The sequence below is a fragment of the Bubalus kerabau genome, chromosome 2, assembly GCF_029407905.1.
Source record: "Bubalus kerabau isolate K-KA32 ecotype Philippines breed swamp buffalo chromosome 2, PCC_UOA_SB_1v2, whole genome shotgun sequence".
In the NCBI taxonomy this organism is placed as follows: Eukaryota; Metazoa; Chordata; class Mammalia; order Artiodactyla; family Bovidae; genus Bubalus; species Bubalus kerabau.
In genome coordinates, this window is record NC_073625.1 from 114,478,395 (window position 1) to 114,505,525 (window position 27,131).

Sequence of the window (27,131 nt, forward strand, 5' to 3'; positions counted from 1 at the left end):
CTCCAGGTCAGGCACCGGCAGCCCATGGTGTGGCAGATGATTCTTGAGGGTCCTGGGGGTCACTATTTGCTGCTCAACACTGGGAACCCGCTTGACAGAGAAGAGGTTGGCCTTTCATGCTCCCTAACCTTCTCTCATCTGCTGGGTACCTGCTGGTTGTCTTCCATAGACAGCACTTAGGTGCCTTCTCAGCACCAAGCTCTGGGAAGGCTCAGGCCCTCAGAGCATCCTGGGAGCTCAGCACAGAAAACTACCAGGGCTCGGGTGACTCACAGAATAGCCATGGGGGTCACCTGTGGCTGAGGCCTCGCCCCTGAGCACCCTGCGTCCAGGTTGCTGGCTAGTAGGGCCCACTCTGTTCCCACTTTTCTTGTAAGCACAGGGTGCAGGGTCTGGGGTGGGCATGGAGCATGAGGACAGGGTGCCCCAGGGCCATGTTTTCCGGGGCGCCCTTTTTGACATCTCCTCTGCTGAATCTCCTCCTGTCACAAATAGAACATAGCCCAGATGCACATTTAGGAGCAGATGTTGACCACATGGCCATGCTTCACCCCAGCCAAGCCCCTCAGAGGCTCTCAACGGTAAGGTGCCCTGACCCCTGAGCTGAAGTGAGCGCTAGCTCCCCGTGGGGGAAGCTGGCAAGGGCTTCTGTTGTTTTCTATTACCTGCCTTGAAGAAGGGGGTGCAGGCAGCCTGCTGCCCAGCCCTTCTCCAGGCCTCACGCGAGGGCACCCAGACAGTCTTAAGGGGCAGAATTGGGAATACTGCCGCGGTCCCACTGAGGAGGTCATCTCTTGGCATGATCTGGGGCCACTACTTCACAGTCACACACCAAAATCTCTGCTAGACTCTTTTCTTTTAACTTTGTATTTGAGTATAGCCAATTAACAGTTTGAGTATAGCCAATTAATAGTTTCAGGTGGACAGCAAAGGGACTCAGCAATACATATACATGTGTCCATTCTCCCCCAAACTCCCATCCCCTCCCATCCAGTCTGCCACATAGCATTGAGCCAACTTCCCTGTGCTATACAGTGGGTCCTTGTTGATTATCCATTTTAAATATTCGGCTAGACTTTTAGGGCAAATCATGGGTTCATGTGGAAAGATCAGAGAGGCAGGTTACCTGGGACCCACATCCCAGATAACCGAACCAGCTGATCAGCCGCCTGGGGCCTCTTTGGTGTCGGCACAGACTCAGTTACAAAGTCAGGCCTGAGGCTGAGGCCCCAACCCCATGCCCAGCCCAGGTGCTGCCACAGAGGTATGGGGCTGTCACTCTGTAAGTGACACCTTTTGCACCCAACAGAATCCTCTGTGTTCCCTACCTCCTAAGCTCTGAGTCAGAAGCCCACTCTCTGGTTACAAAATCTTGGACCCTGCCCCACACTGAATCACCCACCCCTGGAATGGATTCTATATGCAAAATTAAAGAACTAATTTCCTGGCAAGTATCAATCTTTCAAATATTTCAGCTAGAATTTGGAGCTGATTTTTTGACATTTGCCCTTTTAGTTCAGAGCTAGGGAAGGGAAGGCAGGAGTCAGCCGCGCATGTGCCCCCAGCTCCCGCAGCGACAGACAGCACCTGTCCCACCCCCGCCCTCAGCCCAGCTTCCTCCCAGTCTCTGTCCTTGAAAGGCATTCTGTCCTGGGCACAGGTCTGATTTCTCTCTAGGTCTGGGTCTGAGAAAAGTCAGAGGAGCCCCTGGCAGGCCTGGCACACACTCCCCAGGGCAATTTTCCATGGACTTGCCTCCTTACTGGGGAAAAAGCCAAGGCCAGGGAGCAGCCTCCCAAAGGAATGCGGAGGCTGGACGCAGGGGAGGGAAGAGGGGTGAGGGATGCAAGTTTGGGGACCCCAGTGTGACGTCCTGTCCCAGGTTTCCCAAGTTCCCAGTGCACTGAAACAAAGAATGGAGGAGCATCTGGTTTAAAGACAGAGCCGAGGGTTCCAGTCTGGGCTCTGCTACTCACCTTTGGGTGGCCTGACCCTGCAGCCTCAGCTTCCCCCATTATTAAACAAGGAGGCGATTCAATAACTTCTGGAGTCCCTTCCAGCTAAGACAGTCTAAGTTTTATGACTGTCCCCAGCTGGGCCCAGACAGTCTGCCTGCCGACCTCCCGGTGCAACCCTCCACTCTGGCCTGGCAGGCTTCCCACAGCCTTGCTTTGCTCTTTCCTACCCTCTCACACTCAGTCTATCCAATGAGACTTGCCTCATTTGCCTCAAAATCCCACAAAAAAACTCATCTCTTCTAGGATGTCTAGCTTGAGTACACGAGTACTGTCTCAAAGCATCATTTCTTTCAGACAGACAAGCTCTATTCTAACACAGAATCAGTTTCCATTATTTGCACTGGCCGAGAGGAAGAAACTATTTTCTATTTTGGAGGCAGATTGGTCTTCCTAATAATAACTAGTTCAGGAACAAGGCTAAGGCCATCGGTGTGTTCTGAGCATATTGCTGATGGTGATAGGATAATCAATAGGCCCACAACCATCTCATCAGCTGCCACAGATGTGGTATTACCTCAGGTGAGGTTTGCTGAGCCTTGCCAGCTAAGTAGAATTTCCTAGCAGATCCAAAGATGCCCAAGAAGTAATAAGTGGCTATTTTACTAAAACTCACCAAATATTTTTTGTTTGATGGTTTGTTATGCAGCAGAAGCTAACAATTCAAGTATAAAGCACATGCCCAGAAAGGACCCAAGTAGATGGAGCACATGCTAGGTTTTGTCCTTACTTAGAACAAGGCTCCATCATGGCAGTAGCTTTGGCATGTGGTTACAGAGCCTGTCTGTAGCTCAGAGCCCTGAACACCGTGGGCTCAGTACAGGGAAATGAATGATCCAGGAGAGCAAGCCCCTTGTAAAGAGGCCAGGCACCTGAGCCAGAGCAGTCCAATCATCTTCAGGATGTGGCAAATCTGTTTGCAGAGTCATGATACAGACAAGTGCTCTTTTTCAGTGCTAATACCAACCCTAGGGGCTGGTGTTCTGTCCCCATCAACCCAGGGTAGACATGGAGTAAAGAATTCGAGCAGTTTAAAGGTGGAAAAATATTTCTGGATCACATCCATTTAACAAATAGCTACCAAATGCCGACTATGCAGACAGTGTTCTAGGCACTGGGAACACAGCAATGTGCCTTCATGGAGCTTACCTTCCCATGTTCCCTAGAAAGACCTTGAAAGGAAGGAGAAATGAATGGGGATAGTTAATGTCCCTGTAGTGGTTTTAAATGTCTACAAACTCTTTGATACTCTCTCCAAGAGGAGAACTTAATTCCCCTTTGCTTGAATATGGGCTGTACTTACTGACTCTCCGCTTATGGATAAAATGTGGCAGAAGTAATGACTGCCGAAGAATGGTCATAGGAGACTGAAACTAGTTGTCTCCTTTGGACCACCAGCTCTGGGGAAGCCAGCTGCCATGTCATGAAGATGCTCAAACAGCCCTAAGGAGCGGTCCACATGGCCAGGAGCTGAGGCCTCCTGCCAACAGCCTTGTGAGTGAGTGAGCCATCATAGATGTGGACCCTCAAGCCTCAGTCGAGTCTTCAGAGACAGTAGCCCCTGCTGACATCTTCATTGCAACCTTGTATAAAAGCCTGAGGCAAAACCCATAGAAACTGTGAGAATATTATTGGTGTCTCAAGCAATATGGGGGTGAGAGATAACAAATAAATTCCCTTCATGGGACTTCCCAGGTGGCAATAGTGGTAAAGAACCTGCCTGCCAATGCAGGAGACATCAGAGACCAAGGTTTGATCCCTGGGTCGGGAAGATCCTTGGAGGAGGAAATGGCAACTCATTCCAGTATACTCGCCTGGAAAATCCCATGGACAGAGGAGCCAGGCAGGCTACAGTCCACGGCATCACAAAGAGTCAGACGTGACTGAAGCAACTTGGCACAGCATATTCCCTTCACAATAGATAATGCTGCTTTCCCAATTTTAACCCATCTTTCCTCATATTCTTCATATACCAAATAATGGGGGCAACAAAACCAGGATGTAATAAGATGGAGGAATCTGGGGAATTGCGCTCAGAAGGGAAGGCTCTCAATAAACCTCTGCTGTCTTGAGGTGGAAGAACAAAAGCTTGTCAGTAGCACCAAGCCTGCTCTTTCTTTTCCCTGAAGCCCAGCCCCACATTCTTCTGTGGCTCCTCTGGCTTCCTGGTCCCAAGTAGCAACTTTGCCAGGAGGTAGGGACAGGGTGGGAGGGGTTGGAGGAAATCAGCAGGGCATTCAGACTCACTTGAGCAGGATCTCATACTGGCCAGCGTGCCAGGGCTGCACGTTTTTCAGAACCAGGGTGAACACATCCTCATTCTGTAGCACCTCGAAGTGGCCAGTGTCCCTGGAGAGGGCTTTGCCATCTCGACGCCAGTGCACAGTGGGGAAGGGGTCGCCGGCTATGGCACAGGAGATAAGGACACTCTGGCCCAGGCAGGCAGTCACCGAGCGGGGCTTGCTGATGAACCAGGGCTGGGTGCCATCCTGCGGCTCTGAAGTTAGCAGAGGGTTGAGTTAGAGAGGAAGGCCTTTCAGCCGAGAGCATCCATCTAACTCTCCAAGGTGGTGAAGGTCAGAAGACAGCATGTTACCCAAAGAACAGCTTATCCAGAAATGACTCTTATTGAACATTCAGGGAGAGCACCTCCTTCTCATGGCAAATCTGTCTTGGTTGCTTCTCAGAGGGCAAAATTAACATGAGCTGTAGCAAGGGGAGGTCACCTAGAACGTACAGGGGCACTGGGCTAGGACAGTGATCTGTGTGATGGACAGCTGTCACTGCTTGTGTGTGCTTAACCTGTCTCCTCTTAAATATGGGTTCTCTAAAGGCAAGGGCCCTCAAAGGCCCTCACCTCCAAAGCTGTCACTGCCAACTGTTAGTGTATTAGGAGATTTCTCTCCTAGCACTCTAGGCAGCTGCTCACCAGTAATCCAGGGAGAGCAGGGGCTTCCAAAGGCAGGGAAGGGTGGCCCCACTCAGCCAGAGCCTCAGATGGAGGATGGGGAGCTGGCCACTGGGGCCGGGATGGAACCAAGGGAGCACAGGAGATGGTAACAAAGTAGGCCCACATGGTTTCCTCACCTCCAGATCGTCTTTGGAGAGACCGTAACCACATAGTTACCCCGTCCCTGCCCTGCTTCTGGTCACCAGGTCACAGGTCAGCCCCACCTTGCACGGTGAGCACAGCCTGTGTGCGGACCTCTCCTGCGCTGTTCCAGGCCTCACAGGTGTAAGTGCCCGTGTCCTCCGGGAACACTTCCTGGATACACAGGCTGTGCTGAGTGCCTCGCTGTTCAAAGTGGAAGTCCTCGGACTCCTGGATCTCAGTCCCGTCGTGAAGCCAGATGACCTCCGGGGGCGGGTTCCCTGAACAGAGAGGAGCAGCAGCGGGGCTGGTCAGAGAGGTGCTTCCCTGGGCCGTGGGCAGCTCTGCTTAGTACTGTGGCATTGCGTTGCTTCAGTCTTCCCATCCATAAATATTCTAACCCAACCCACCTCATAGGTTTACTGGGAGGGTTAAATAAATTCATACCACCCCCTCAGCAGCCCACCAGAAAGCGGATTAGAGCAGCACCTGGCACAAAGCAAGTACTCAACACATGTTCATTACAATTGCTTAACAACAAATTTGGGGAAACCAGAAAGAATCCAGAAGTGGAAAAAAAATGATTTCAGAGATGAAAAACATACTGGTATAAAAGCTTTTAAAATCAGAATTCAGACTGACAATGCTGAGCGGTAGCTGCATCGGTGGGTTCCAGCTCATTTCCTGCCCTGCACACCTCACACAGGCCTCCACAGAAACTCCCTTGTCAGTTTTCACCAAGGAAAGGCTCCGTCAGCACTTCATTTTGGTACCATACAAATGTCCAAGGGTGAAGATGGGTGTCAGGCTTTCCAGACCCAGCTCTTGGTGGATAGCATTTTCAGTTTTTGCTAGTCTACTTCCCTGGGGGTAGCTTCTAGCAACTTTTGGGGGGCCATAAAACAACAGCCACCTGTGAGGGTTCCTCTGGGGTAAGAGCTGAGCCATGGTGTTCTGCTTTCAGGGGAACAAGACCCTGGGAATAGCTGCGTGGTGTCAGGCTCTTTCAAGGACAGTGAAGACCACCACCTGCCTTGATGGGGTAGCCAACCCTGTGTCTGGAGGCCAGGGGGACTCTGATTTCTAAACTTGAGGAGTGTGTGCAGGGGAGGGGACCCAACCTCTGCCTGTATTATCCAGGGACTGCCTCCAGCCTTTAGGAGCAGGGAGTTCACCCTGAGACCGCGGGTTCTCTCTCAGCTCGTCCTTATCGCCTTTGCTCCAAAGAAACTGTAAAACCAGAGAGGACCTCCAGGCTGTCAGCAGGACTTATCAGAGGCCAGCACAAGTCTATGTCATTAAAACCGTGCCAGGAGATTCCCCAGGCTTCGCTTGCTGGCTTCCAGCAAGGACTGTGACGTCTTCCACTGGGCTGCTCATCCCATGCTCTTGTCACCCCATCCCTATGTGAGAAGGCCTCTGTTCCATCTTCTCACCGTAACATTTGAATACAGCAACTGTCTTTCGAGAGTCTGGAAGTTCTCACAGCATCTGGTTTTGGACCAGTGTTCACAATCTCCAGTTACACTGGCCACATTATGTTTTCAATTAATCCCCCACCTCTCTAGCATGGCCATCTTTTCCCCCTTGAACCGCTTAACCTTGAATCCAGAAAATCCTGCCCAGAGAAAGCAGAAACGAGGGGCCAAGAGGCTTCATTTCTGCAGGTCCATTGACTGACAGTTCCAGGCTGATTTTCTGATGGATCAATGAGCTGAGCAGGTTATCGGGGAGCAATACCCATGTTGCAACCATGCCCATTTTCATGTATGCCCAGAGGAGAGAGACGTGGCAGACCTGACACCTGGACTGTCATGGTGACCTGGCTCCCATCCATGACTTGGAGATCAGAGAGGCCCTGCAGGAAGAGGGGCGCGACGGGTTTGTTGGGGGCCGCAGGCAGGAGGTACTCGCTCTTCTCCTCATTCTTCTTCTCTGTGTGGCAAACAGAAGGTGGGGTGAACATTCACTCATTCATTCCACAGACATGGACTAAAGGAACACTCAGCATGTGAATGTGCTGGGCTCATGTTCCTACCAGATACCGACTACTGCCAGATAAGGAGTGTGGGAGGCCCAGGAGACCCCTCAAAACAAGGAGTGCCCATTTCCCTGCATGGCATGACAGTGCTCTTGCCTCCCAGCAGGAAAGGATGAGGCCTCTGGAGAGCCATGTCCAACCTAGGCTCTGGGCCCCCAGGAGCACTTCTGGGGGATGGAAGTGGTGGGGGAGAGCCAACACTTGGCATCCTATGAGATTTTTACCCCTTAAATTTTATTTACTCTTTTGAATAAGTGACACATTCATATGGCATAAAGTTCAAAAGGTACATAGAGTATGTGTACAGTCTCCCTTCTACCCCTGTCCTCTGGCCAAATGTCTCTCCCCAGAGGCAACCAATTTCCAGCTTCTTGTTCATCGTGCCAACGATGGTCCATGTGTATAACACACAATAGCACATAGGTATACACTTTTATTTTTCTTCTCTTAAAAGACTGACAGCAAACTATATACAATGATTGGCACCTTGCTTTTCCATCTAACAATACAGTCATCCCTTGGTATCTGCAGGGGATTGGCTCCAGGATCCCTTGCTGATACCAAAATCTGCAGCCGCTCAAGTTCCTTATATAAAAAAAAATAGCTTAATATTTGCATATAACCTAAAATCCTCCTATATACTTTAAAATCACCTCTTGATTACTTATAATACCTACTATAATGTAAGCACTATATAAATAGTTGCCAGCATGGCAAATTCAAATTGTGCTTTTTGAAACTTTCTGGAATTTTTTTTCTCAAATATTTTTGATATGCGGTTGTTTGAATCTACAGATGCAGAACCCGCAGGTACACAGGTAGAACTGCATATCTAGATGTCTCTCATAAAACAGAACTGGAGAGCTTCTTCATTGTTTTCTATGACTGCATGGTGCTCCATTGCCATCTCCTGAGATTTTAAGCACTTCAAGAAAGTCAAAGACACTACATCATTAGAATGACTAAAATTAAAGACTGATCATCCTAAGTACCATGCTGGCAAGGATGTGGCACAACCAGAACTCTCCTATGCTGCTGGTGTGAGTGCAAAATAGTTCAGACCGTTTTGAACACAATCTGACAGTTTCTTAAAAAGTTAATCATTTAGCACATGATCCATTCATTCTATTCCTGGGTATTTACACAAGAGCAATGAAAGCACATGTCCAAACAAAGACTTGTACACAAACATTCATAGCAGCTTTCTTCCTAATGGCTCCAAACTGGAAAAAACCCAAATGCGCATCAACAAGTGAATGAATAAACATACTATGATGTATCCATACCAATGGAATACTACTCAGCACTAACAAAAACACTGCAACAAGGACAAATCTCACCAACATTACACTGAATGAAAGAAAGCAGACCAAGAAAGTATACTGGATGATTCCATTTATATAAAATTCTAGAAAAAGCAAAATATAGCGACAGGTTGTTTGGGGCAGGGGTTGGGGGATAGATTGTAAAGGGGCATAAGAAAGCATTTGGAGTGATGGAGATGTTCATTTCTTAAAATCGTGGTGAAGGTTTCATGCACGAAGGTTCAAAGTAAACACCATAAATATATGTAGTTTGTTGTACAGCCAAAATGGGGAGAAAATCTCTCTCTGGGAGAGGGAAAGAGTGCCCCAGCTAGCCAAAGACAGAAACTAGAACAACTCTCTGGGTTCAGGGCTGGCCCACTCAGCCCCATTCTGTTCTCTGGGGGAGGTAGGGTAATAAACAGGCTTTCCTTCATTCTCAGAATCCTCCCTAAGCTGGGCTCTGACCTGCCTCATGAGAGCCAAAGGGAAAGGGGAGCGGAGAGGTGAGCTGGTATCTGTTTTCCACAGCTCCCAGCTGCTCAGTCTCTGACCCTGCCCTTCGTCCTGTGAGCCACATGGTTTTGATCTTCAGTAATAACTTTTTCAGTCTCTTTGGTTTTGTCTTGGTGGGGGTGGGGGGGGGGTGGCGGGTCTGAAGTGGGCAGGGGTAGAGACAAAGAAGGCTATGGTATCGCTAAGGTAAACTCTAAGTTTGGGGGCAGGGGGACTGTGGTATTTTGAGTTCTTTTTAGCCCACAACCACACAAACCAGATCTTCTCCTGGAAGCCTGTAGCCATGACAATACATTTCTAGGCTGATTTACATACCTGGGAAAGGCCTAACTCCAAACTGGCCACTAAATGAAAACAAAATATGGCATACTTAGAACATGCCCTGCACAGCCTCTGGGGCTGAGGGTAGGAGAGGCTGGGAAGACCAGGGAGGTGGGAGGACAAGTTACCCCAAGGTAGGGGCTGTGTGAAGGGCGTGGAGCCAGAGTGCAAGGGGACACAGGACCCATGCCCTGGCATCATTCCCTCCGACAGGGGCAGTCAGGCACCCTTGGCAGAAGGCCCAACCGGTGGGCTTGAGGGACTCAATATTGGGAATGCTTAGATCTCCCTGGGCAAGCAGGCTGCCTCGGGAGAGTTGAGGAATTTCCTCTTGCATAGAAGAAGGCTCAAGGACAAAATGTTTTCGCCTGTCCAGAGCCCTCCCAGTTCCCGCCTCTCCACTGTCTTGGCCAGAGTCCCAGCTTCACAGAGCTCCCTGCAGATGGACTCTCATTCCCAGATGCTTCAGGAACATCAAAACCTCCAGCTCCCTTTCCTGCAAGCAGTTGACAGCTCCTCTTTGACTCCTCGATGTGTTAGGTCTTCCTACCGCTCAGTTTCCAGGCCTGGGGCTTTGGCAGAGCCGAGCCACCCTACGGGTCTCAGCCAGTGCAACTAAATGCCTATCTGCACCCCCCACCCTGACAGGGCGTCCTGGCACTGCCTCCCATGTGACAGTTCACTGCTTCTGAAAGCCACTGAAATGTAGGATCTGAGGCTGGGACTTGATCTTGGGCAGGGCACTCTCTCTTTCTAAAGCGTAACTCCCTCAACTGTACTTAGGGGAATAATAGTACTATTACAGGACCTGGGGGGCTTAAAGAGATAATATATGAAAGTACTTTCTCCAGCTACCCATCATCCACATTCGCAGGTGTGTGAGGCTGGCGTGAGTGCTCACTCACACCTACCTCTTGGGCTTAATTACCTGGTGGGTATATCAGCAGCAGAAGAACAAATGGAGCCTCACCCCAGGATTAAAGATTCTCATTTTTATGTCACCTAAGGGAAATACTGTTAAGAATACAAATGTGTTGCCTAAAAATATGGATATATCTAAAGTAAATCTAAATTTTGAGAACAAAATTTCACTGCACTCCTTCAGAGAGAGATGAGTGACAGTGTCTGAATCTGTGGAAACTGCCCCAGGCAGGCATTTTTGGTGCCTCCCCAGCAAGGGCCCCACAGCAAGAACAGAGAGCAGAGGGAAGTGACAGGGAGTAAATGTGCAGAATGAACCTGTTCTCAAGCCTGCCGTTCAGGGTCACATGGGACTAGAACCATGGAGGGCCAGGCTCAGCCCCAATTGCCGCCCCAGAGTCTTCACAGAATGAGAAAAACAACCAAACCTTCCCTACAAACACACTCTGGGCTCAGATCCCGGAGCCAATGAGGATGTCAGTTTTAGGGCAAGCAGCTTCCTTAGGCAACCCCAGAAAAGCAGCCCTAACTTGAATCCTGAAACCCCAGTCCCAAGCCCACCACCCAACTTTACTGGAGAGAGGCTGGGACGTGCTCAGGTGAAGAAAGGTACCCAAGGTCCCTGAGCCAGTGACAGGCAGACTGAGAGCTCAAACCCAGGCCTCCTGACCATGAGGCCAAGGTGTTCTGAGATTGTCTTTTCCAAGGGAACCTGCAGGGATGGCCATGCTGGACTCCCCATGAGGACAGATGTGCTATGTGGACCCCCATTCTAGACACCTGACAAGGGAGAAAAACTAACACAGAGCAGGGAAAGTCAGGGCAAAGGGCAAGGTGTGTGTTTGTCATTTAATTCCAAAGCCATACACAACTTATCCCGGCTCATCTGTGGCTGATAGATCACATATCAGTTTATGCTCCCTCTTGCGTGGACTTAGATACAGTAAGAAGAGACGGATGGAAATGGATGTTGTGAGCTTCTAGCTCGAGCTGTGTGATCTGAAGCAAGTCCCCCAAGCTAAGCCTCAGGGTTCTCTCCTCTAAACTGATAAGGATACAGTTATCATCAGTTACTGACAATAATGCCCAAGTGATACGGGTAATACACACATCATCAGTATAATGCATGATAAATAGTGCTGGATTTTCAGATGATTCAAAGAAATGACATATGTAAAACAGCTAAAGAATATCTGGCACATAATAGGTACAAGAATAAATGTTTTGTGCCTTTCCTAATCCAACTGTTTTTGGTTAGGCAAACTCAATCTGACAATAACTATTGATATGATGAGAAATGAAACAATATGGTGTCCTCTCAAATCAGGGTATTCACATATAATTGGTCAGAGATCTGAAAGGTCTCAGCTGCCACTGAGATAACATTATAACAATGCCTTACAAAGGTCAGCACTTAATGATTCTAAAGGATATCCGCAGCTCTCAGCTTATGTTCAACACCCTCTGAAGTCGGGAAGAATGTGCCCTCATTTTACAGCAGAATGAGCTGGGACTCAGAGAAGGAAGCTGGCAGAAAAGCTGACATGGCCAATGGGGTCCTGGTCTGGATGCTGCCTTCCTGACCTGAGAACAAAGGCCAGTCAGCTAGATTCCCCTGGGAGCTTTCTGTCCTTGTGCTCTTGCCCAGAGTAGCTGGTTCTCTAGAGACTCTCCTGGAGTCCTGCTTTAGCTGGCACCCGGCGCAGTCCTGGTTTCAGGCAGGGTAGGTGGACCAGGGTCTGAGGGAAGAGGCCCCCGGGGCCACAGCACCTCAGGCAACCTGAGCCTTTTTCATTTGGGGAGTGCAGACTCTGGCTGTGGTACACCAAGAGAGGAGGGATGCAATGACAGACTTGCAACCCAGCTCAAATGGGGCCAGATTAAATATACCCCAGGTCTCCCCCACAGCTGTGCTTCCTCTGGTCTGCTGAGACCAAGTCCACAGGGCCTTTTCTCTTTGGAATCTAGGGCGGGCTGAGCCTCCTTAATTTATTGGCCTAGGACTAAATTTCTGAAGTGAACTTGTCTGTTGCTCAGGTACTTGGTCAATTAGCCAATGGCCCTCCACTCGCTCACTGGCTCTCTCTGCCATTAAACTAGGTAGCCGGGTGTTGGGGGTTCTGTTCCACATTGAGAGAAGGGAAAAGGAACAGGATTGTCCTCTGGTGGGAAAGACAAGAACTGAGATTAAGAGCGGCTATAAGAAGTGCACATGCTCAGTCACGTTCAACTCTATGCGACCCCATGGACTGTAGCCAGGCTGCTCTGTCCATGGGATTCTCCAGGTAAGAATCCTGGGGTGGGTAGCCAACCCCTTCTCCAGGCAATCTTCCCAACCCAGGGATCGAACCTGGGTCTCCTGCATTGCAGGCAGATTCTTTACTGTCTGACCCACGAGGGAAGCCCATAAGCAGTTTATTGACAAGTAAAAAATGATGTCATGTAGATTAAACTATAGCAGGACTTGGGAAAGGGATAGAGGAATGAGAGGAGAGAAGAGAGAAGGTGGGAGAAGAAAGGAACATGGAGAGAGAGAAGGAAGCAGAGAGACAAAGACAGAGAGACCACTCTTTGAGCCTATATAGACCCCCCAGAGCTTCCCTAGTAGCTCAGCTGGTAAAGAATCTGCCTGCAATGCAGGAGACCCCGGGGGGTTCCTGGGTTGGGAAGATCCCCTGGAGAAGGGCTAGGCTACCTACTCCAGTATTCTTGGGCTTCCCTGGTGGCTCAGATGGTAAAGAAATGGTCTGCAATGTGGGAGACCTGGGTTCGATCCCTAGCTTGGGAAGATCCTCTGGAGGAGGGCATGGCAACCCACTCCAGTATTCTTGCCTGGAGAATCTCCATGGACAGAGGAGTCTGGCAGGCTAAAGTCCAGGGGGTCACAAAGAGTCAAACACGACTGAGTGACTAAGCACAGCACAGACCCTCCAAGTTTTCCCTCCTTGGCCATTTATGCTCTGTTTTGACTCATCAGAAACTGTTTCTGAAGACAGTCCCTAGTCATGAACTTAAACATAAAACTCTTGCTCTGGGGAAGCAAAAGTATCAAACAAATGACTTCTCAGAGACCCAGAGCAGCACAATGAGCATGTGGGCTGAGGCAACTTGAGGCCTAGAGGGGCGGCCTGTGAGCTGTGTATTGTGGCTGCTGACTTGACGTCTGAGCATTGGTTTTCCTCATCTGTAGAATGGAGTTCATTCAAAAGCAGAGCGTGGAGTCGTTATGGGAATTAAACAAAACAAACTGGCTTTAACTGATTAGATTGTTTATCAAAACAGTGTTCCTCATTAAAAATGATAACTGATGGTCTCGTTTTAACACTTACAGGAACTTATATAATCCTAATTATAGGTTTTGAAAAGCTCTTATTTAGAGGAAGTTAAGCATCCACACAACAGGTGCTATTTGCTACTTTTCTCATTAATTCTCATACAATAACTAGTATATCATGCAGATGACATCACCCTTATGGCAGGAAGCAAGGAGGAACTAAAGAGCCTCTTGATGAAAGTGAAGAGCAGAGCGAAAAAGTTGGCTTAAAACCCAACATTCAGAAAACTAAGATCATGACATCAGTCCTATCCCTTCATGGCAAATAGATGGGGAAACAATTTAAACACTGACAGACTTTATTTTCTTGAGCTCCAAAATCACTGTAGATGGTGACTGCAGCCATGAAATTAAAAGACACTTGTTCTTTGGAAGCAAATCTATGACAAACCTAGACAGCGTATTAAAAAGCAGAGACATTACTTTGCCGACAAAGGCCTAGATAGTCAAAGCTATGGTTTTTCCAGTAGTCATATATGGATGTGAGAGCTGGACCATAAAGAAGGCTGAGCGTTGAAGAATTGATGCTTTTGAATTGTGGTGTTGGAGAAGACTCTTGAGAGTCCCTTGGACTGCAAGGAGATCAAATCAATCAATCCTAAAGGAAATCAATCTTAAATATTCATTGGAAGGACTGATGCTGAAACTGAAGCTCCAATACTTTGGTCACACTGACGCTGAAACTGAAGTTCCAATACTTTGGCCACCTGATGCAAAGAGCTGACTTAGAAAAGACTCTGATGCTGGGAAAGACTGAAGGCAGGAGGAGAAGGCAGTGACAGAGAATGAGATGGTTGGATGGCATTACCTACTCAATGGATATGTGTTTGAGCAAGCTCTGGGAGCTGGTAAAGGACAGGAAAGCCTGGTGTGCTGCAGTTCATGAGGTTGCAAAGAGTCGGACACAAATGAGCGACTGAACAACCACAACAACCGGTATAAACTTGCTCATCAAAACTGGAGACATGAGCAAGGCCTTGGGCTTTCTTGGGCTTGAAAATTAAGAAGGCCCTACAGCTTTGTTATAGTGCTGGTGTGGATCCAAGTGTCTTCTTTTGTACTGCAATCATTCCCCTGTTCTTCCCTTCTGAATCCTTCCTCACTTTACAAGGGTTTAGCAAGAAAAACACTTTCGAGTTTCTCCTTAGACACTTTCTCTTGGAAGTTTTTTCCACCTGTCAACTTTTACCAGCTAAGTTACCGCTTTCTAAAGTGCCCCGTGTTTATGGTCTGAATTCGCATTAAATGTACATGAGTAGTTTGCCTTGAAAATGGCTCTTAGAAGGCTCCCAGCTCATTCAAAACTTGTGTCAGATTAAAATAAAAAATTAAGGATGTCACCTTTAAGTGTTTAAACAGATGATGACACCAATATGAAACAGACAGAATTCTCTACCATCTAAAGAGCTCCCCAGGGCTCCCCCTAAGAGGGAGCACTGCCTGTCACAGTTTTTACTAAGTCCCGCTGTCAGAGCCTCAGGCCCTGTCTGTCAGCAGTTTCCCTGCTCTGACACCAGTGTCCCTGGATCCACAGGTTGTCACCAAATAAAAATGGACATGGAAGGGCCCTCCCCTACTTCCTACATCCCCTGTGCCCACACCTCTCAGGTGTGCAGACACATGGACCTCCTGAAGATGCAGTTAGGGAGAGGGAAAATTATTGCCTTCATCTCTGAGCTACTAGATTTTCCTTAAGTTTCGAAACTGAAATATTTTGTTTAGTCATAAAAATGCAAAATGTCTTTCCAACAGCAAATCCAATTCACTCCACACACTGTTATTCTATTCATCCTGTTACACTATGGACATTCAGTGAATCACCAATGAAAGACAGTTCCGGAAGCACAACCCTCCCTCCTTCCTTGACGTGGTGCTCAAAATCCAGCAGCATCCAGGGGTCTCAGTCCGGCCTCCTCCTTTCCCTAAGCTCCAGGACTGTTGACTCAAGGGCTCTCCAGGGTTACCTTCGCCCAGCCGCTCCCCATCGGCAGGGCATTTACACACAGTGCAAATCCCTCTCCAGGGATGTCTATGAACACTCTCCCAACAAAAGTCTGTCTAACTGAATAAACCGACTTGGAGAGTCAGCAAATGGTCTACTTGTTGGGCATGAAAAGAGAGCCTTTCCTCCATAGCCGTGCCCTCTCTTTTGGTTTTCCTTCTCCCCACTGATTTCTCCAGACCCTAAGAAGCAAATGTGAAGTAGAAAGGAAAAGAATGAAAGGAAACAACGACATATGACCTCCCTCCCCCTCCCAAAGAATCTCTGAAAAGTAATGATAGGGTTGCCAGATGGGAAGTGGGACTATATTACAACCACAGCCTTTTTAGTGCCTTAGGAGTTATAATCAAACTCTAAACGCAGAGGTAAACCATCCAAACCAGCCCATGTGTCCTCTGGAGGCACGTCTGGAAACCACACTCTCCACCACACTGTCAAAGCGCGGATCGCATTTTGCCATTAGGAACACAAAACCGTAATATTAGATGGCATTCCTGACCAAGGACTCCAAGTAAAAAAATGCTACAGATGGCCTGCAGTGACTGTAGAAGGAGGCTGTGGTGTGACACGCTCAGTGGCTGTGGAGCATGAGTTTAGCTGTCCCATATTATTTGGGATCTTCCCAGCCCAGGGGTCAAATCATGTCTCCTGCATTGGCATGCAGATTCTTTACCACCAGCCCCCAGAACTTTCTTTTTTAGTATATTTAAGAGGCTGTCAGTGCTTAAAGCAAGGGGCTTTCCAGGTGGTGCAGTGGTAAAGAATCCCCTTGCCAGTGCTGGAGATGCAAGAGATGCAGGTTCGATACCTGGGCTGGGAAGATCCCCTGGAGAAGGAAATGGCAAACCACTTCAGTATTCTTGCCTGGAAAATTCCAAGGACAGAGGAGCTAGTGGGCTACAGTCCACAGATTCATAAAGAGTCGGACCCGACTAAACACACACACACACACAGTGTTCCAAGCTGCCCCACAGAGGGCTTGCCACTAATCTGAGAGCCAGCTGGGCTCTTATTGATGCTTTCACTGTCCAGAGAATGGCTGACTCCCTGGTGCCCATTACTTTCATTAGAGGCTCTTTATCAAAACAAACACTCTAGTAAATACGCTTATTACATTTCATTTTTTATTTTAGAAATCAGGGTTTTTAAAATTTTAACTTATCCACATTTTATGTCCTTTGGTGCTTTAAGAGCCCAGCAGGCCTTCACTTACATAAACAAACCATTAGGCTGAGACACTCTGTCTAAATGGGCACATTAGCAGGTTAATAAATCTAGAGTCACTTAAGAATTTTAGCTTTGACAAAGATACTCCAAGGTGAGAGAAATTAAAAAGATTCTAGTCTAAGGAAGCCCCCGCACCAATGACCAGTGCATACACACTGAAATATTTACTCTCCTCTGATCTCCTGGGTTCTGCAGGAATTTAGATTAATCATCCTTTAGGCTCTATCCTGGGTCAGGAGGAAGATTTTCATGGCCTGGTTAACTGCTGGGGACTTTTTCCTAGTACAGGAGGATGAAAGCAGGATTATTTGTTGGGGGGACGTTTGAGAGCTAGCGTGTAGGTTTGCTGAGCACCTCCTTGAGCCCTGAGCCCCCAGGCAAGACAGGAGGTGGAGGGAATGCCCCCTGCACTACCACAGAGACTCACCCACCTCCATTTTTCCTTCATCCGTTCACTGAACACATGTTCACACAGTAGGACATGTGCTACATGCAATAATGAGACATGGTCCCTGCCTGCAGGGAGCTAACAGTCTAGCGAAAAAGGCAGTTGAACAGGCAATTAGAGGAAATTTCATGTTAGGATAAAATGCTTTCTCCCCTCATCGCCCTTCTAGAGACTTGCATGATGTACCCCTGCCTCTCTTGGTGAACCTAACCTCTACCACTTGCCCCTATCCCACTCCCTTGGCTGCAGCCTCACTGGCCCTTGAATAGGCCGCTCTTGTTCCCAACTCAGAGCCTTTGCACTTGCTGTACCACCTGCCTGGAGCAGTCTTTTTTCCAGTTCATGAGGTCTCCCCTCAAATGTCACCTTTCCCAAGAGGTCTCCTCTAGCACCCACCTAAGAAAGGATCCCTTCCACCGCCTCTCTATTTCCGTTTTCTTAATAGCACTTGTCAATACTGGATTAAGCCAGCTCTGGACCATCCATCAGAATGTAAAAGGCAGGAAGACAGGACCTGTTTTCTGGTCATGGCAGCTTCCCCAGAACAATGCTTGGGGCCAAGGAGGTGCTCAGGAAAAACTTGCTTGTAAGTAAGTACTGTGATAAGAGAGGTACAGCAGGTAAGAGAAGTGACATTTGTGGGAAGAAGTTAGTCAGATTTGGGGAGGAGGGAGTTACAGAGGAGAGAGAACAGAGCAGGGAAAAGAGGCTGCAGAAGGTCCATCAGAATGCTGAGTGAGCAACTTCTCGATGCTGCCAAAACCTGAGGTGAGAAAGAGCACCCATGTCTGGCCTTCAACAGGATCTGCTAAACTCTCCCCCAGCAAAAGTTGCCCTAGAACCCCTCCTCCCTGGAAACCAGAACAGCGGAGGAAGAGGTATTGGTGAACAGCACCCTCTTGTGGCCAGAATTCCCTGAACAGGGTGCTCAGACTATGGCTTTAGCATCTGGCCCAACACCGGCTTTCTCTGATTCTGATTCTCCCTTCCTTTTACCAAAACCAACCAAACAAACAGACAGAAAAACAACCACCCAGTGCAGCAGAGTTGATCCTTTGGTAACACCGCTCCTTAGACTTGCCATTTGGAAAGAGTTCGTCTTGTTTAAAGGTTGGGGCTCCTGAGCACATCCCACGTCATTAGCGCAGGACGCAGCAGCCTAGTGGCAGGACTTACAGCCAGGAAGCCTGGTCCACACTCCAGCTGTGGCCTGGGGCCACACAGAGGGGACAGAAAGGCCAGGTCTGGGCAGCTGAGGGAGAGGCCGGGACAGTGGTCAGCACTGCATGGGACAAACGCCTCCACTATGGTCATCTCCCACCCTCTGAGCCACCACAGAGACTGCAGCCAAACAAGCTGCCAATAAAGTAAGAAAAACTCCATGGCTGTGCTAGTGTGGGACGTGGACCAGAGCCCCCCGGGTGCCCTGGGCATGGAGCCAGGGTGTCACTGTGCCAGGCTCGGCCTCCCCGATCCTGTGCAGACAGCCCAGCGCTGTGGCCGGAGCGTGGCCACGTCTTACAGCCTCCTTCACCATTTATGGTAGCTGAGCCTCTGTTTGGCCTTCACGGGCCAGTCAAACCCCACACTGGGCGGGGGGGCTAGAGGGGTGTCCTGCTCACACAGGGTTGTTTTCAGAGCAGATCCAAACAGCTCTGGCAGAGTCCTTGACGGGATCTCTCTGTTTCTGCTTTGAAACATGCTCGGATGGGCAACCATCCAGGTCCCACTCCTCCCACAGACCTAGGGGGCGAGGAGGATGGCCCCAGAGTCTTCTTGCCCCTCTTCTGGGGACCCCCACCTCCACTGGGACTGTTAGCTCAGTGGGGTCCCTCTAATCCAATCTAAACACAGGCAGCCCAGGACAGGCTCTGGATCAGCAGGGCCCTTGGCTGAAGCCAGCCAGGGGGGCTCAGACCACACAAGTATCGTGCACCTCTCTGAGCCTCTCCACCACTACCACTTTGGGGTAGGCCTCTTGGACCTCCAAGGAGAGCCCAGGGGTGGGGGAAGGTGGGAGCAGCAACCCTGGCCTGGATCCACGATTTCCCCAGACCCCTCAATCAGCCATGAGCGAGATCCATGAGGAAAGAACAGATGGACTGTAAACTAGAATGAAGCCGACAAGCTCCTGGGGCCACAGTCAGGCAGGGATGCGAGGGCCTCCTGGGAAGAGGCAGAGCCAGTCCCCAGGTGGTGACTCCATGCCAGGCACTCAGGAGGAATCACAGAGAAATCAGAGAGGCTGGAGAGCGTGTCCCCCTCCTAGACAGACAGGCTGTCAGTGCCATTCCTTTATCCCTCAGGGGTGACACTGCCTAGCCCCTGGGGTGAGCGTCATCCCCACTCTGGGGCCCAGGGACTTGCCCTCTGCAAAAGGACAGGGAGTGAGCAGGGGCTTGGAGATCTGGGTTCCAAAGGCCAGTGTGGCTCACAAGGCAAGTGACATTGACTTCTTGAGACCTCCAGACCCTTCTGTGAAAGATAGGAAGAGCGCTGCCCTCTCCAACCCGGCTTCCAGGGTTTTTGAGAATCGAGAAAATATAGGTGAGGTGACAGTATCTAGCGAGATAACCAACATATGATTTTCCCTCCCCATTTTCAGCGAAACCACCTCTAAGGCCCCCTGGAAGGCTGCTGCTCAGATACAAGAAGACTCTCCCCAAGAGGCTGAGCCTGGGGTAACAGAGCCGGATGGTGTGTCTCCTACTGAGCTGCTGGCAAAGCAGGGCATGCCACACCCGGTCTAAGCACTCAGTCCCCAGTCACTGTGGGACCTGGGGGCCCGGGCCCAGCTGAGGGTGGGGAATCAGGCTTACCTGAACACCCTGCCCAAGAAGACCTTCTCCAGCTCTGTCACCACGCCCGCCAATACCACAGCCCAGACAGCTGTCTTGAGTCTGTGGCTCCCCCACCGGGACTTCTGGGACTAAACATTTGGCACTGATCAATGCATGATGACCATGCTAATCAGATTACTGGACACCAGGCCGAAGCCTGGGTGGTAGGGAGGAGGGAGGGCAGAAGGAAACAGGACAAACGGGCTCTCCAGAAGCCTCAGTACTGGCACCTGTTACCTGGTGTCCCGTGTCCCCCAGTGCATGAGGGGTCGTTTGTGAGAGCTTGAGTCCTACAGGAGCTCGTCCTCTCTCAGTGGGTGTGGTTTTCTGCCTATCAGACTGGAAGCTTCTCGAACCAAGGGCGTCTTTGCCTCTTTCCCCTGCATCTTCCCTCAGCCACAGTGGGCTGGGGGTGGAGGACTGGGCTTGCATGTCTGTCTCCGGTGGCAGACCCTGGACACTGTGAGCTCCTGGAGGCCATTGCCTCCACCTGCCTGCCTTCAGATGCGGTGCCCTTTCTCCAAAGCAGATGTGTTGGCAGGAAAGGTGTTTCTAGAGGGCTGCCCAGAGGCTCCTACCCTGGACAGTGACGCGGGCGCTGCAGGACACCTGCCCCGCGGTGTTCTCAGCCAGACAGGTGTAGGTGCCATCATCCTCTGGGAGGGTGTCCTGGATGTGGAGCTCGGCCACGCCAGCCTCGCAGGTGGAGTGGGCGTACTGGATGGGCTGTCCTGGGGAGGGAAGCACAGGAGGGCTCAGGCCAGGGAGAAGCCAGCAGAGGGGTGGGAGTCCTGTCCTCAGCAGGGTGGCTGCTGTCATGACGCTGGGGCTCCCCACACTTGCTCAGGCCCACTGAGGGCTCATGATGTGTTAGGACCACCCCCAGCCAGCTGGATAGAGGCTCAAAGGGGAGAGAAAGAGGCAGGAGTCAGGGAGGTGAAGGAGAGGGAGTGATTGTGAGGGTCGAGGAGCAAGACTGGGGCTGGTAGGACTTGGGGGAGAGATTCTGGAGGCATTTAGAATACAAGCAAGAAAGGGACAGAGTTCTGTGCATTCTGTTTAAATAAATAGTCCCCAGATACACATCCTAGACTTCACATTATTCTGAGCCTGGAAAGAATCTCACAGGGTCACCTGGCCTACAGCCCAGCCTCAGGCAGAATGGACCTCACCCAGACTGCACACGAGGCTCCCAGCTCTTTTTAGATGTTTCCAGAAACAATGAGCCTATTTCCCACTGCAGATATTTATCAGAAGCGATTCTGCGCCCTCAACCTAATGCTGCAATGAGTTGCATTTTAGGATTCATAGGAAAGATAAAGACAGGGGATTAAAAAAACAACTCTGGCCCCTTCTTCCAAGAGTCTCTTGCATGAGAGGCCCTTTATTCAGGTCCCATAAAGTCCTACATGGAGACAGAAGTGTGTGCCATGAAATTCAGTGGTTTCCTTAATGTTATACGTCCCCAGGATTTTATTATCTCGGGATGTGAGTTTTCATTTCCAGGAAAAAAGAAAATTTCATTACTGAAGGTCCTGCCCTTAGAGCAGGAATGTGTCCGTTCACCATATAGGAAGCAATTATCAGCTCCTTCCCCTGTCGGCCCCAGGGTCCTGGTTTGCACTTCATAAAACAGGGGTGGGCAGTGGGAGAGGGAGAAAGGGCAGAAGGAGGTCTTCTCTGCACGATGCAATGTTTTCTTCTGCTCATAGCAACACTCATATCTCCATGACAGAGACTGCCAAGCCAGCCACAGGGTCAGAGGGAAGAGATTCCGCTGGCCCCATGCACTTCACAGAGGTGGGGCTGGGGGCTGGGAGACCCAAGGGGCCAGGATCCTGCTACTGTGAGGACTGAACACTGCTCTCTGTGTGTGTGTGTGTGCGTGTCCCTAAAAGCTCTTGTTTCTTGAGAATGCCAGTATATTCCCCGACTGCCAGCAAAGTGCCTCTGCTGTCGAAATCTGTACTGGCAAGCTGTTTGAGAGCTCCCCTTTTACTGGAGCATAGCTCATTTTGACTCCTCAAGCATGGGGTGCAACGGTGGCCCCAGAAAGGAGTTGTTGGCTCAGGGCACTCAGAATTGGGTGACACAGCTCCAAGACTGGTAAAACCAGAGTTGGCGGCCAAGGGTCCCCGACTTGTGCATGATCGCCCTCTAGTGGGATCAGTGTGAAAATACCAAGATTCAAGAGGAAGAAGGTGGGTTGTCTTTCAGTCTGGAGAGGCGTAAATCAGAGGTCAACAAACTCCTGCTCCTAGGCCACATCCCACTTGAAGCCTGTTTTTATACAGTCTGAAAGTTAAGGATAGTTTTTACATATTTTAAATGTTGGGAAAAAATCAAGGGAGGGATATTTCATGACGTGTGTGAAAATTATATGAATTCACATTTGTGTCTATAAATAAGTTTTATTGCGTTCATTTACATATGGTCTCTGGCTGTGTTTTGTGCCATGACAGCAGAATTGAGTAGTTGTGACAGAGACTGTGTGGCGTGCAAAGCTGGACACATTTACCATCTGGCCCTTTATAGACAATGTTTCTTGACGCCTGGCCTGGACCCTGAGCCAAGCAGGAGGGAAACGCTCTTGTTCAGATCTGTTCCTAGCCCTAACATCCATGCTGTGTTCCAGCTGCAACGAGGCTGGAACCTCTGTGCTGACAGTCGTGGGATCCAACAGCAGCTCTGTCAGTAGTAAGGGGTGGAGGAGGAGACCCCCATTCTCACCTCTCTGCCCAAGAAGTCCACAGATAGGGAGACACCAAGGCAACTTCCTATGCTGACTAAAGATCATTTCTAGCAAAGCCTGAGCAAACCATACTGACGAGGCAGGTTCATGACAACGTGGCAACAGTGTAGAGAGGCCTGGGGACTATTTGGTGCACGGGTGATGGGCTGCTGACCCCTTAAAGTGCTCACTCCATCCGCTGCCAGAGCTGGTAGAGACCCTAAACCTCTGTTCCAATCCCTCTCCTCACCAATACAGAGGTTGATGCCCAGGGCTGTCAAGTGGGGCATCCAGGGTCACCCAACCACTCAATACAGAGGAGGACAAATGCAGGTGTCCTTTCAGCCTCCTCTAAGGTCCCCCAAAAGCAGACCAGTTCAACTTCATCAATTTTATGGACTATTTCAGTGCTAGTGATAGAGTTCTCCCATACACACTTTTGGAATTTAAAGGCTTTTTTCTTTAAAACAAAAAGAGAGAGAGAGAGAAGGGTGATAATATGTAATAATTTTTTTTTTTGTCCAAAGGACTTTACTTGGCAAAAAGAAAGTTGTGATGTCTCCATAGGACTATATTGTTAAAAAGAATTACTGGTCTATGAACCCCTAAACCACCTGCCACTAAATAAAAGGCAAGATCCCATGAGCAACTGCTAGTGTGATTCATTAATTTGTGGGTTTTTTTATTCACTGATTGACTCAACAAGTATTTATTGAGAGCCTACTTGTGAGCCTGGCTGTATGAAAAGAAGCTAAATTGCTTGTGCACCTATGTGCCAGGCATCTCATCAACTGTTGTATATAAAGAATCTAACTTGACTTTCACAATCACCACCCTGAAAGGTAGGTGGCCTCATTCCTGTAGATGAGGAGCTCAAGGCTCAGAGAGGGGTAAAACTTGCCCGGTGTCCCCAGCCAGGCATTGGCAGACTCCCAGGTCCCATGCTCGCTCTATACTCCATGCTTCTTTCTCATGCATAAATGATTCAGAGTGATATATGGGGAAGCTAAGCAGGAATTCAGGCAAGGCCAAAGGCTCGGGAGGCTGGAGCAGGGGGTCTCACCATTGAGCAGCCAAGTGATTCGAGGCAGTGGGGTCCCCTGCACTGAACATCGCAGCACAAAGTCCTGACCCTCAACGACGGTGCAGTCCTGCAGGGCACTGGAGAATGATGGGGCCGCCTCCATCACGGCTGGCTCTGTGAGGGCAAAGGACAGACAGGCCGTCTCAGATCACCACCGGCCCAGGCTGCGGATTGACCACAGCCAGCCACCTCACTGCCCTGGGCACCCAGGGCTTGCTTTCTCAGTGGCCTGGCTTTGCCTCATCCATCATCACACAGGGAAGCAGGCAGTACCACCATGTGGAGACTTGAAGCCCGAAGCAGGGTGACTGCAGGGCCTTTTTCATCATCACAAGACACTCCACGTCTGGAAGTACTCAGGACCGGGCCAGCCTCTTCTCCAGGACGCGGGTCCCTCCTGTCTTGTCTGGACTTTCACTGTCCTGAAGCATCCACCGAGCTCCTTCATCCCCTTATCTTGGCCTTATTCTACTTTCTCCTGTCTTATATTGTCATTGACATATCCCATCAGACCCTGCACACTTTTTTTTTTTTAAATTTTAAAAATCCTTGGCTGAAATGTTTCATTAGATTGAAAACATGGATAAAATAGATTTCTTAAGGAAAACATAAATCACCTAAACTGACTCAAAAAACAATTTATAGGGACATCCCTGGCAGTCCAGTGGTTAAGACTTTGCCTTCCAATGCAGGAGGTGTGGGCTTGATCCCTGGTTGGAGAGCTAAGACCCCACATGCCTTGTGACCAAACACCCAAAACATAAAACAGAAGCAATACTGTAACAAACTCAATAAAAACTTTTAAAAATGGTCCACATATTTTAAAAGTCTTAAAAAAAAACAGAAAAAAATCCCCCCAAATATATTTATACATTAGAAGCATACTGTTATGGTTCACTCAAAAGATACAAGGATGAACACTAAAACATTGTATGTAACAAAAAGACCCTGAACACTCTTGTGAATATCTTTTTACTTGGAAAGACCACATGCCCACTGGTGAGGACATTTCAATTTTAAATTATTATAGTTATTTTTTTTTCAAGTCCAAGACAGGATCAAATGACAAGGACTTACATGAGTTCTAGTTTTCTAATCTAGACCAGTAGTTCAGAAGCACTGGGGGCCTCAATCCCCCACATTTTCATTGAGAACCACTGAGCTGAACTCTACAGAAGACTTCTACATAGGTGAGTGGGGGAACGTTTTGCTTGGGGGCCATAATTAAGAGCAATGGGGATAGAAAATCTTTTCTACAACAACCAGAACATACTGCAGAAGAGTCAAGGTGGCTGATTTAAGGCAACTGGATTTTGTGATGAGACGATAGCCCACTGGTACTCTTCAGAGAAGCTATTCAATACAGTGATGAGGGGGAAACTCTATTATATTGAGAGTACAAAGGTTTTAGGGCAAAAACTAATATTCGAGGGCTTACTAGGTACTTTTCCAGAGGCGACAGTGACAATGCCAAGAGACTGCTATCTTTAGTTCGTTTTACAGATGAAGTTAATAATTTCCCACAGTCAAGCCCAGTGGTAAAGCAAGGCTTCACACCCAATTCTCTGACTCTACGTCCACACCTCCTCCTCTAGCCCAGGGGTACCCTAAAAGGAGAGCAGGCAGTGGGAACACAGCTACAATCAGAATGTGGTGCATCTGAATGGACAGGTACAGGGTGAAGGGATGCCAGCTTACCTAGGCAAGTGAGGGGAGATGCCACCTCCACCCCTTTGCTCCCAGGAGGCATCGACTTCCCTCATTAAAGAAATCCCCTTAGCAGGCACTGCAGACAACATGGGCTTTTGTGTCAGACCAACATGGGTTAGGAATATGCTTTTTTTTTTTTTTCATAAGGCATGGGACCTTGAGCAAGTCGCTTAACCTCACTACAGCTCAGTATTCTCATTTGGAATATGGGTGTAACTGTGATTATCTCTTAAGATTGTTGAGATTACCAAATGAAGTCATGTAAGTAAAGTCTTGAGCATAAAGCCTGACTTGTTGAACAGGCTTTCAGGGCGGTGTTAGCTCTTATCATCAGATGGAAGCTGGGCACAGAGAGACTGGACTAGCAGCAAGTTTTGGGGTAAAAGAAGTAGAGAGAAAACTTGGGAACTTAAGGGGCAGTGAGGCAGAGGGAAGATTTTCTTTTCCTTTTTAGATGAGGTGAGACCAGATCATGCCTGTAGGGAGGAGAAAGGGGTCTCTAGATAAGGAGAGGGGGAGAGACTGAAGAAATGGTGGGAAGGTCAATCATTATTAGACCTGATTTCCTGTGGGCCTGGGAAGGATGGAAGGAGAAGTCTTGGTAAGGGAAGCAGGCAGCTTTTCTGCAGTGATAGGAAGAAAAAGAAAGAGGTGTTAGATGACCTGCATCTTGGTGAAGCCTTCTGGAGACTTCAGAACAGCCAAGGAGAAAGGCAGACAAGCCAGACTTCTGGGATGGGGGACTTAGGACTCCCATTAAGTTGTCCACCAGACAAGGAGCAAGAGCCCTGGCAAAGTACTCAACATCAGTTTTCTCAGAACTCTGGAAATTAACCAAAGACTTGCAGCATTCCGAGGAACTTTCATTCTAAAACAATCATGCAGCTGAATCTTGGTAAGAACAGCAAGCTTTGTGGCATGGCCAGTTTCTACCCTCTCCCTCAGCTCTGCGATGGCTTAAAAATCAACATTGTCTTTCAGTCTCAATTTGTGTAGGTACAGGCTCGATGCATAGTTTCCATTTAATAATAATAGCTAATGCTCCGACCAAAGCCTGTTGTTTTTTTAACCTTTGGTGGCCATGATGCCAAGTGAGTCCCCCATCCTAACACATAGCCCCGAATGATGGGGCTTGTGTTTCCTGACCTGGGACCTCTGCCTACAGGCACTTCCACCTCCAAATGAATGGGCAATATTCCTTGCAAAGGAATTCACAAATGTAGTAAAATTCCCAATTAAGAAGCAAATCAATAGTACACAGTGAAAAACAAGACTATCTCTCACCCTTTCCTACAGACCCCTACTTTCTCTTCCTAAAGGAAATTGGGGGCCTCCCCAAAAATGTTTATGCATATATAAGCATCACTTTGCTTCGTGTACATAGATTTTTTTTCCCCTTTACCGCAAGCAGCATATGATACACACGATCCTCTCTGCACTTGGCTCATCCCCATACTAACATATCTTGGACAGTCTCACCACCAGAGTCTACAGGTCAGGCCCATTTGTTCCACTGGCTGCACGGCATCCTACTGTGTGAATGAAC

At 49.0% G+C, this 27,131-nt stretch overlaps 1 protein-coding gene across 2 annotated transcripts in view; it reads right to left on the bottom strand.

Moving 5' to 3' along the window:
* Positions 1-27,131, bottom strand: part of MYLK (myosin light chain kinase) — a 191,886-nt gene that overhangs the window by 90,752 nt on the left and 74,003 nt on the right. For both annotated transcript variants that reach the window (XM_055568413.1, XM_055568414.1), the window contains exons 9-13: positions 23,855-23,989; positions 20,639-20,791; positions 6,904-7,041; positions 5,190-5,387; positions 4,263-4,512 (exon numbers count right to left, since the gene is read on the bottom strand). In XM_055568413.1, the coding sequence (XP_055424388.1) occupies positions 4,263-4,512; positions 5,190-5,387; positions 6,904-7,041; positions 20,639-20,791; positions 23,855-23,989 (874 nt within the window). The remainder of the gene's footprint in view (positions 1-4,262; positions 4,513-5,189; positions 5,388-6,903; positions 7,042-20,638; positions 20,792-23,854; positions 23,990-27,131) is intronic.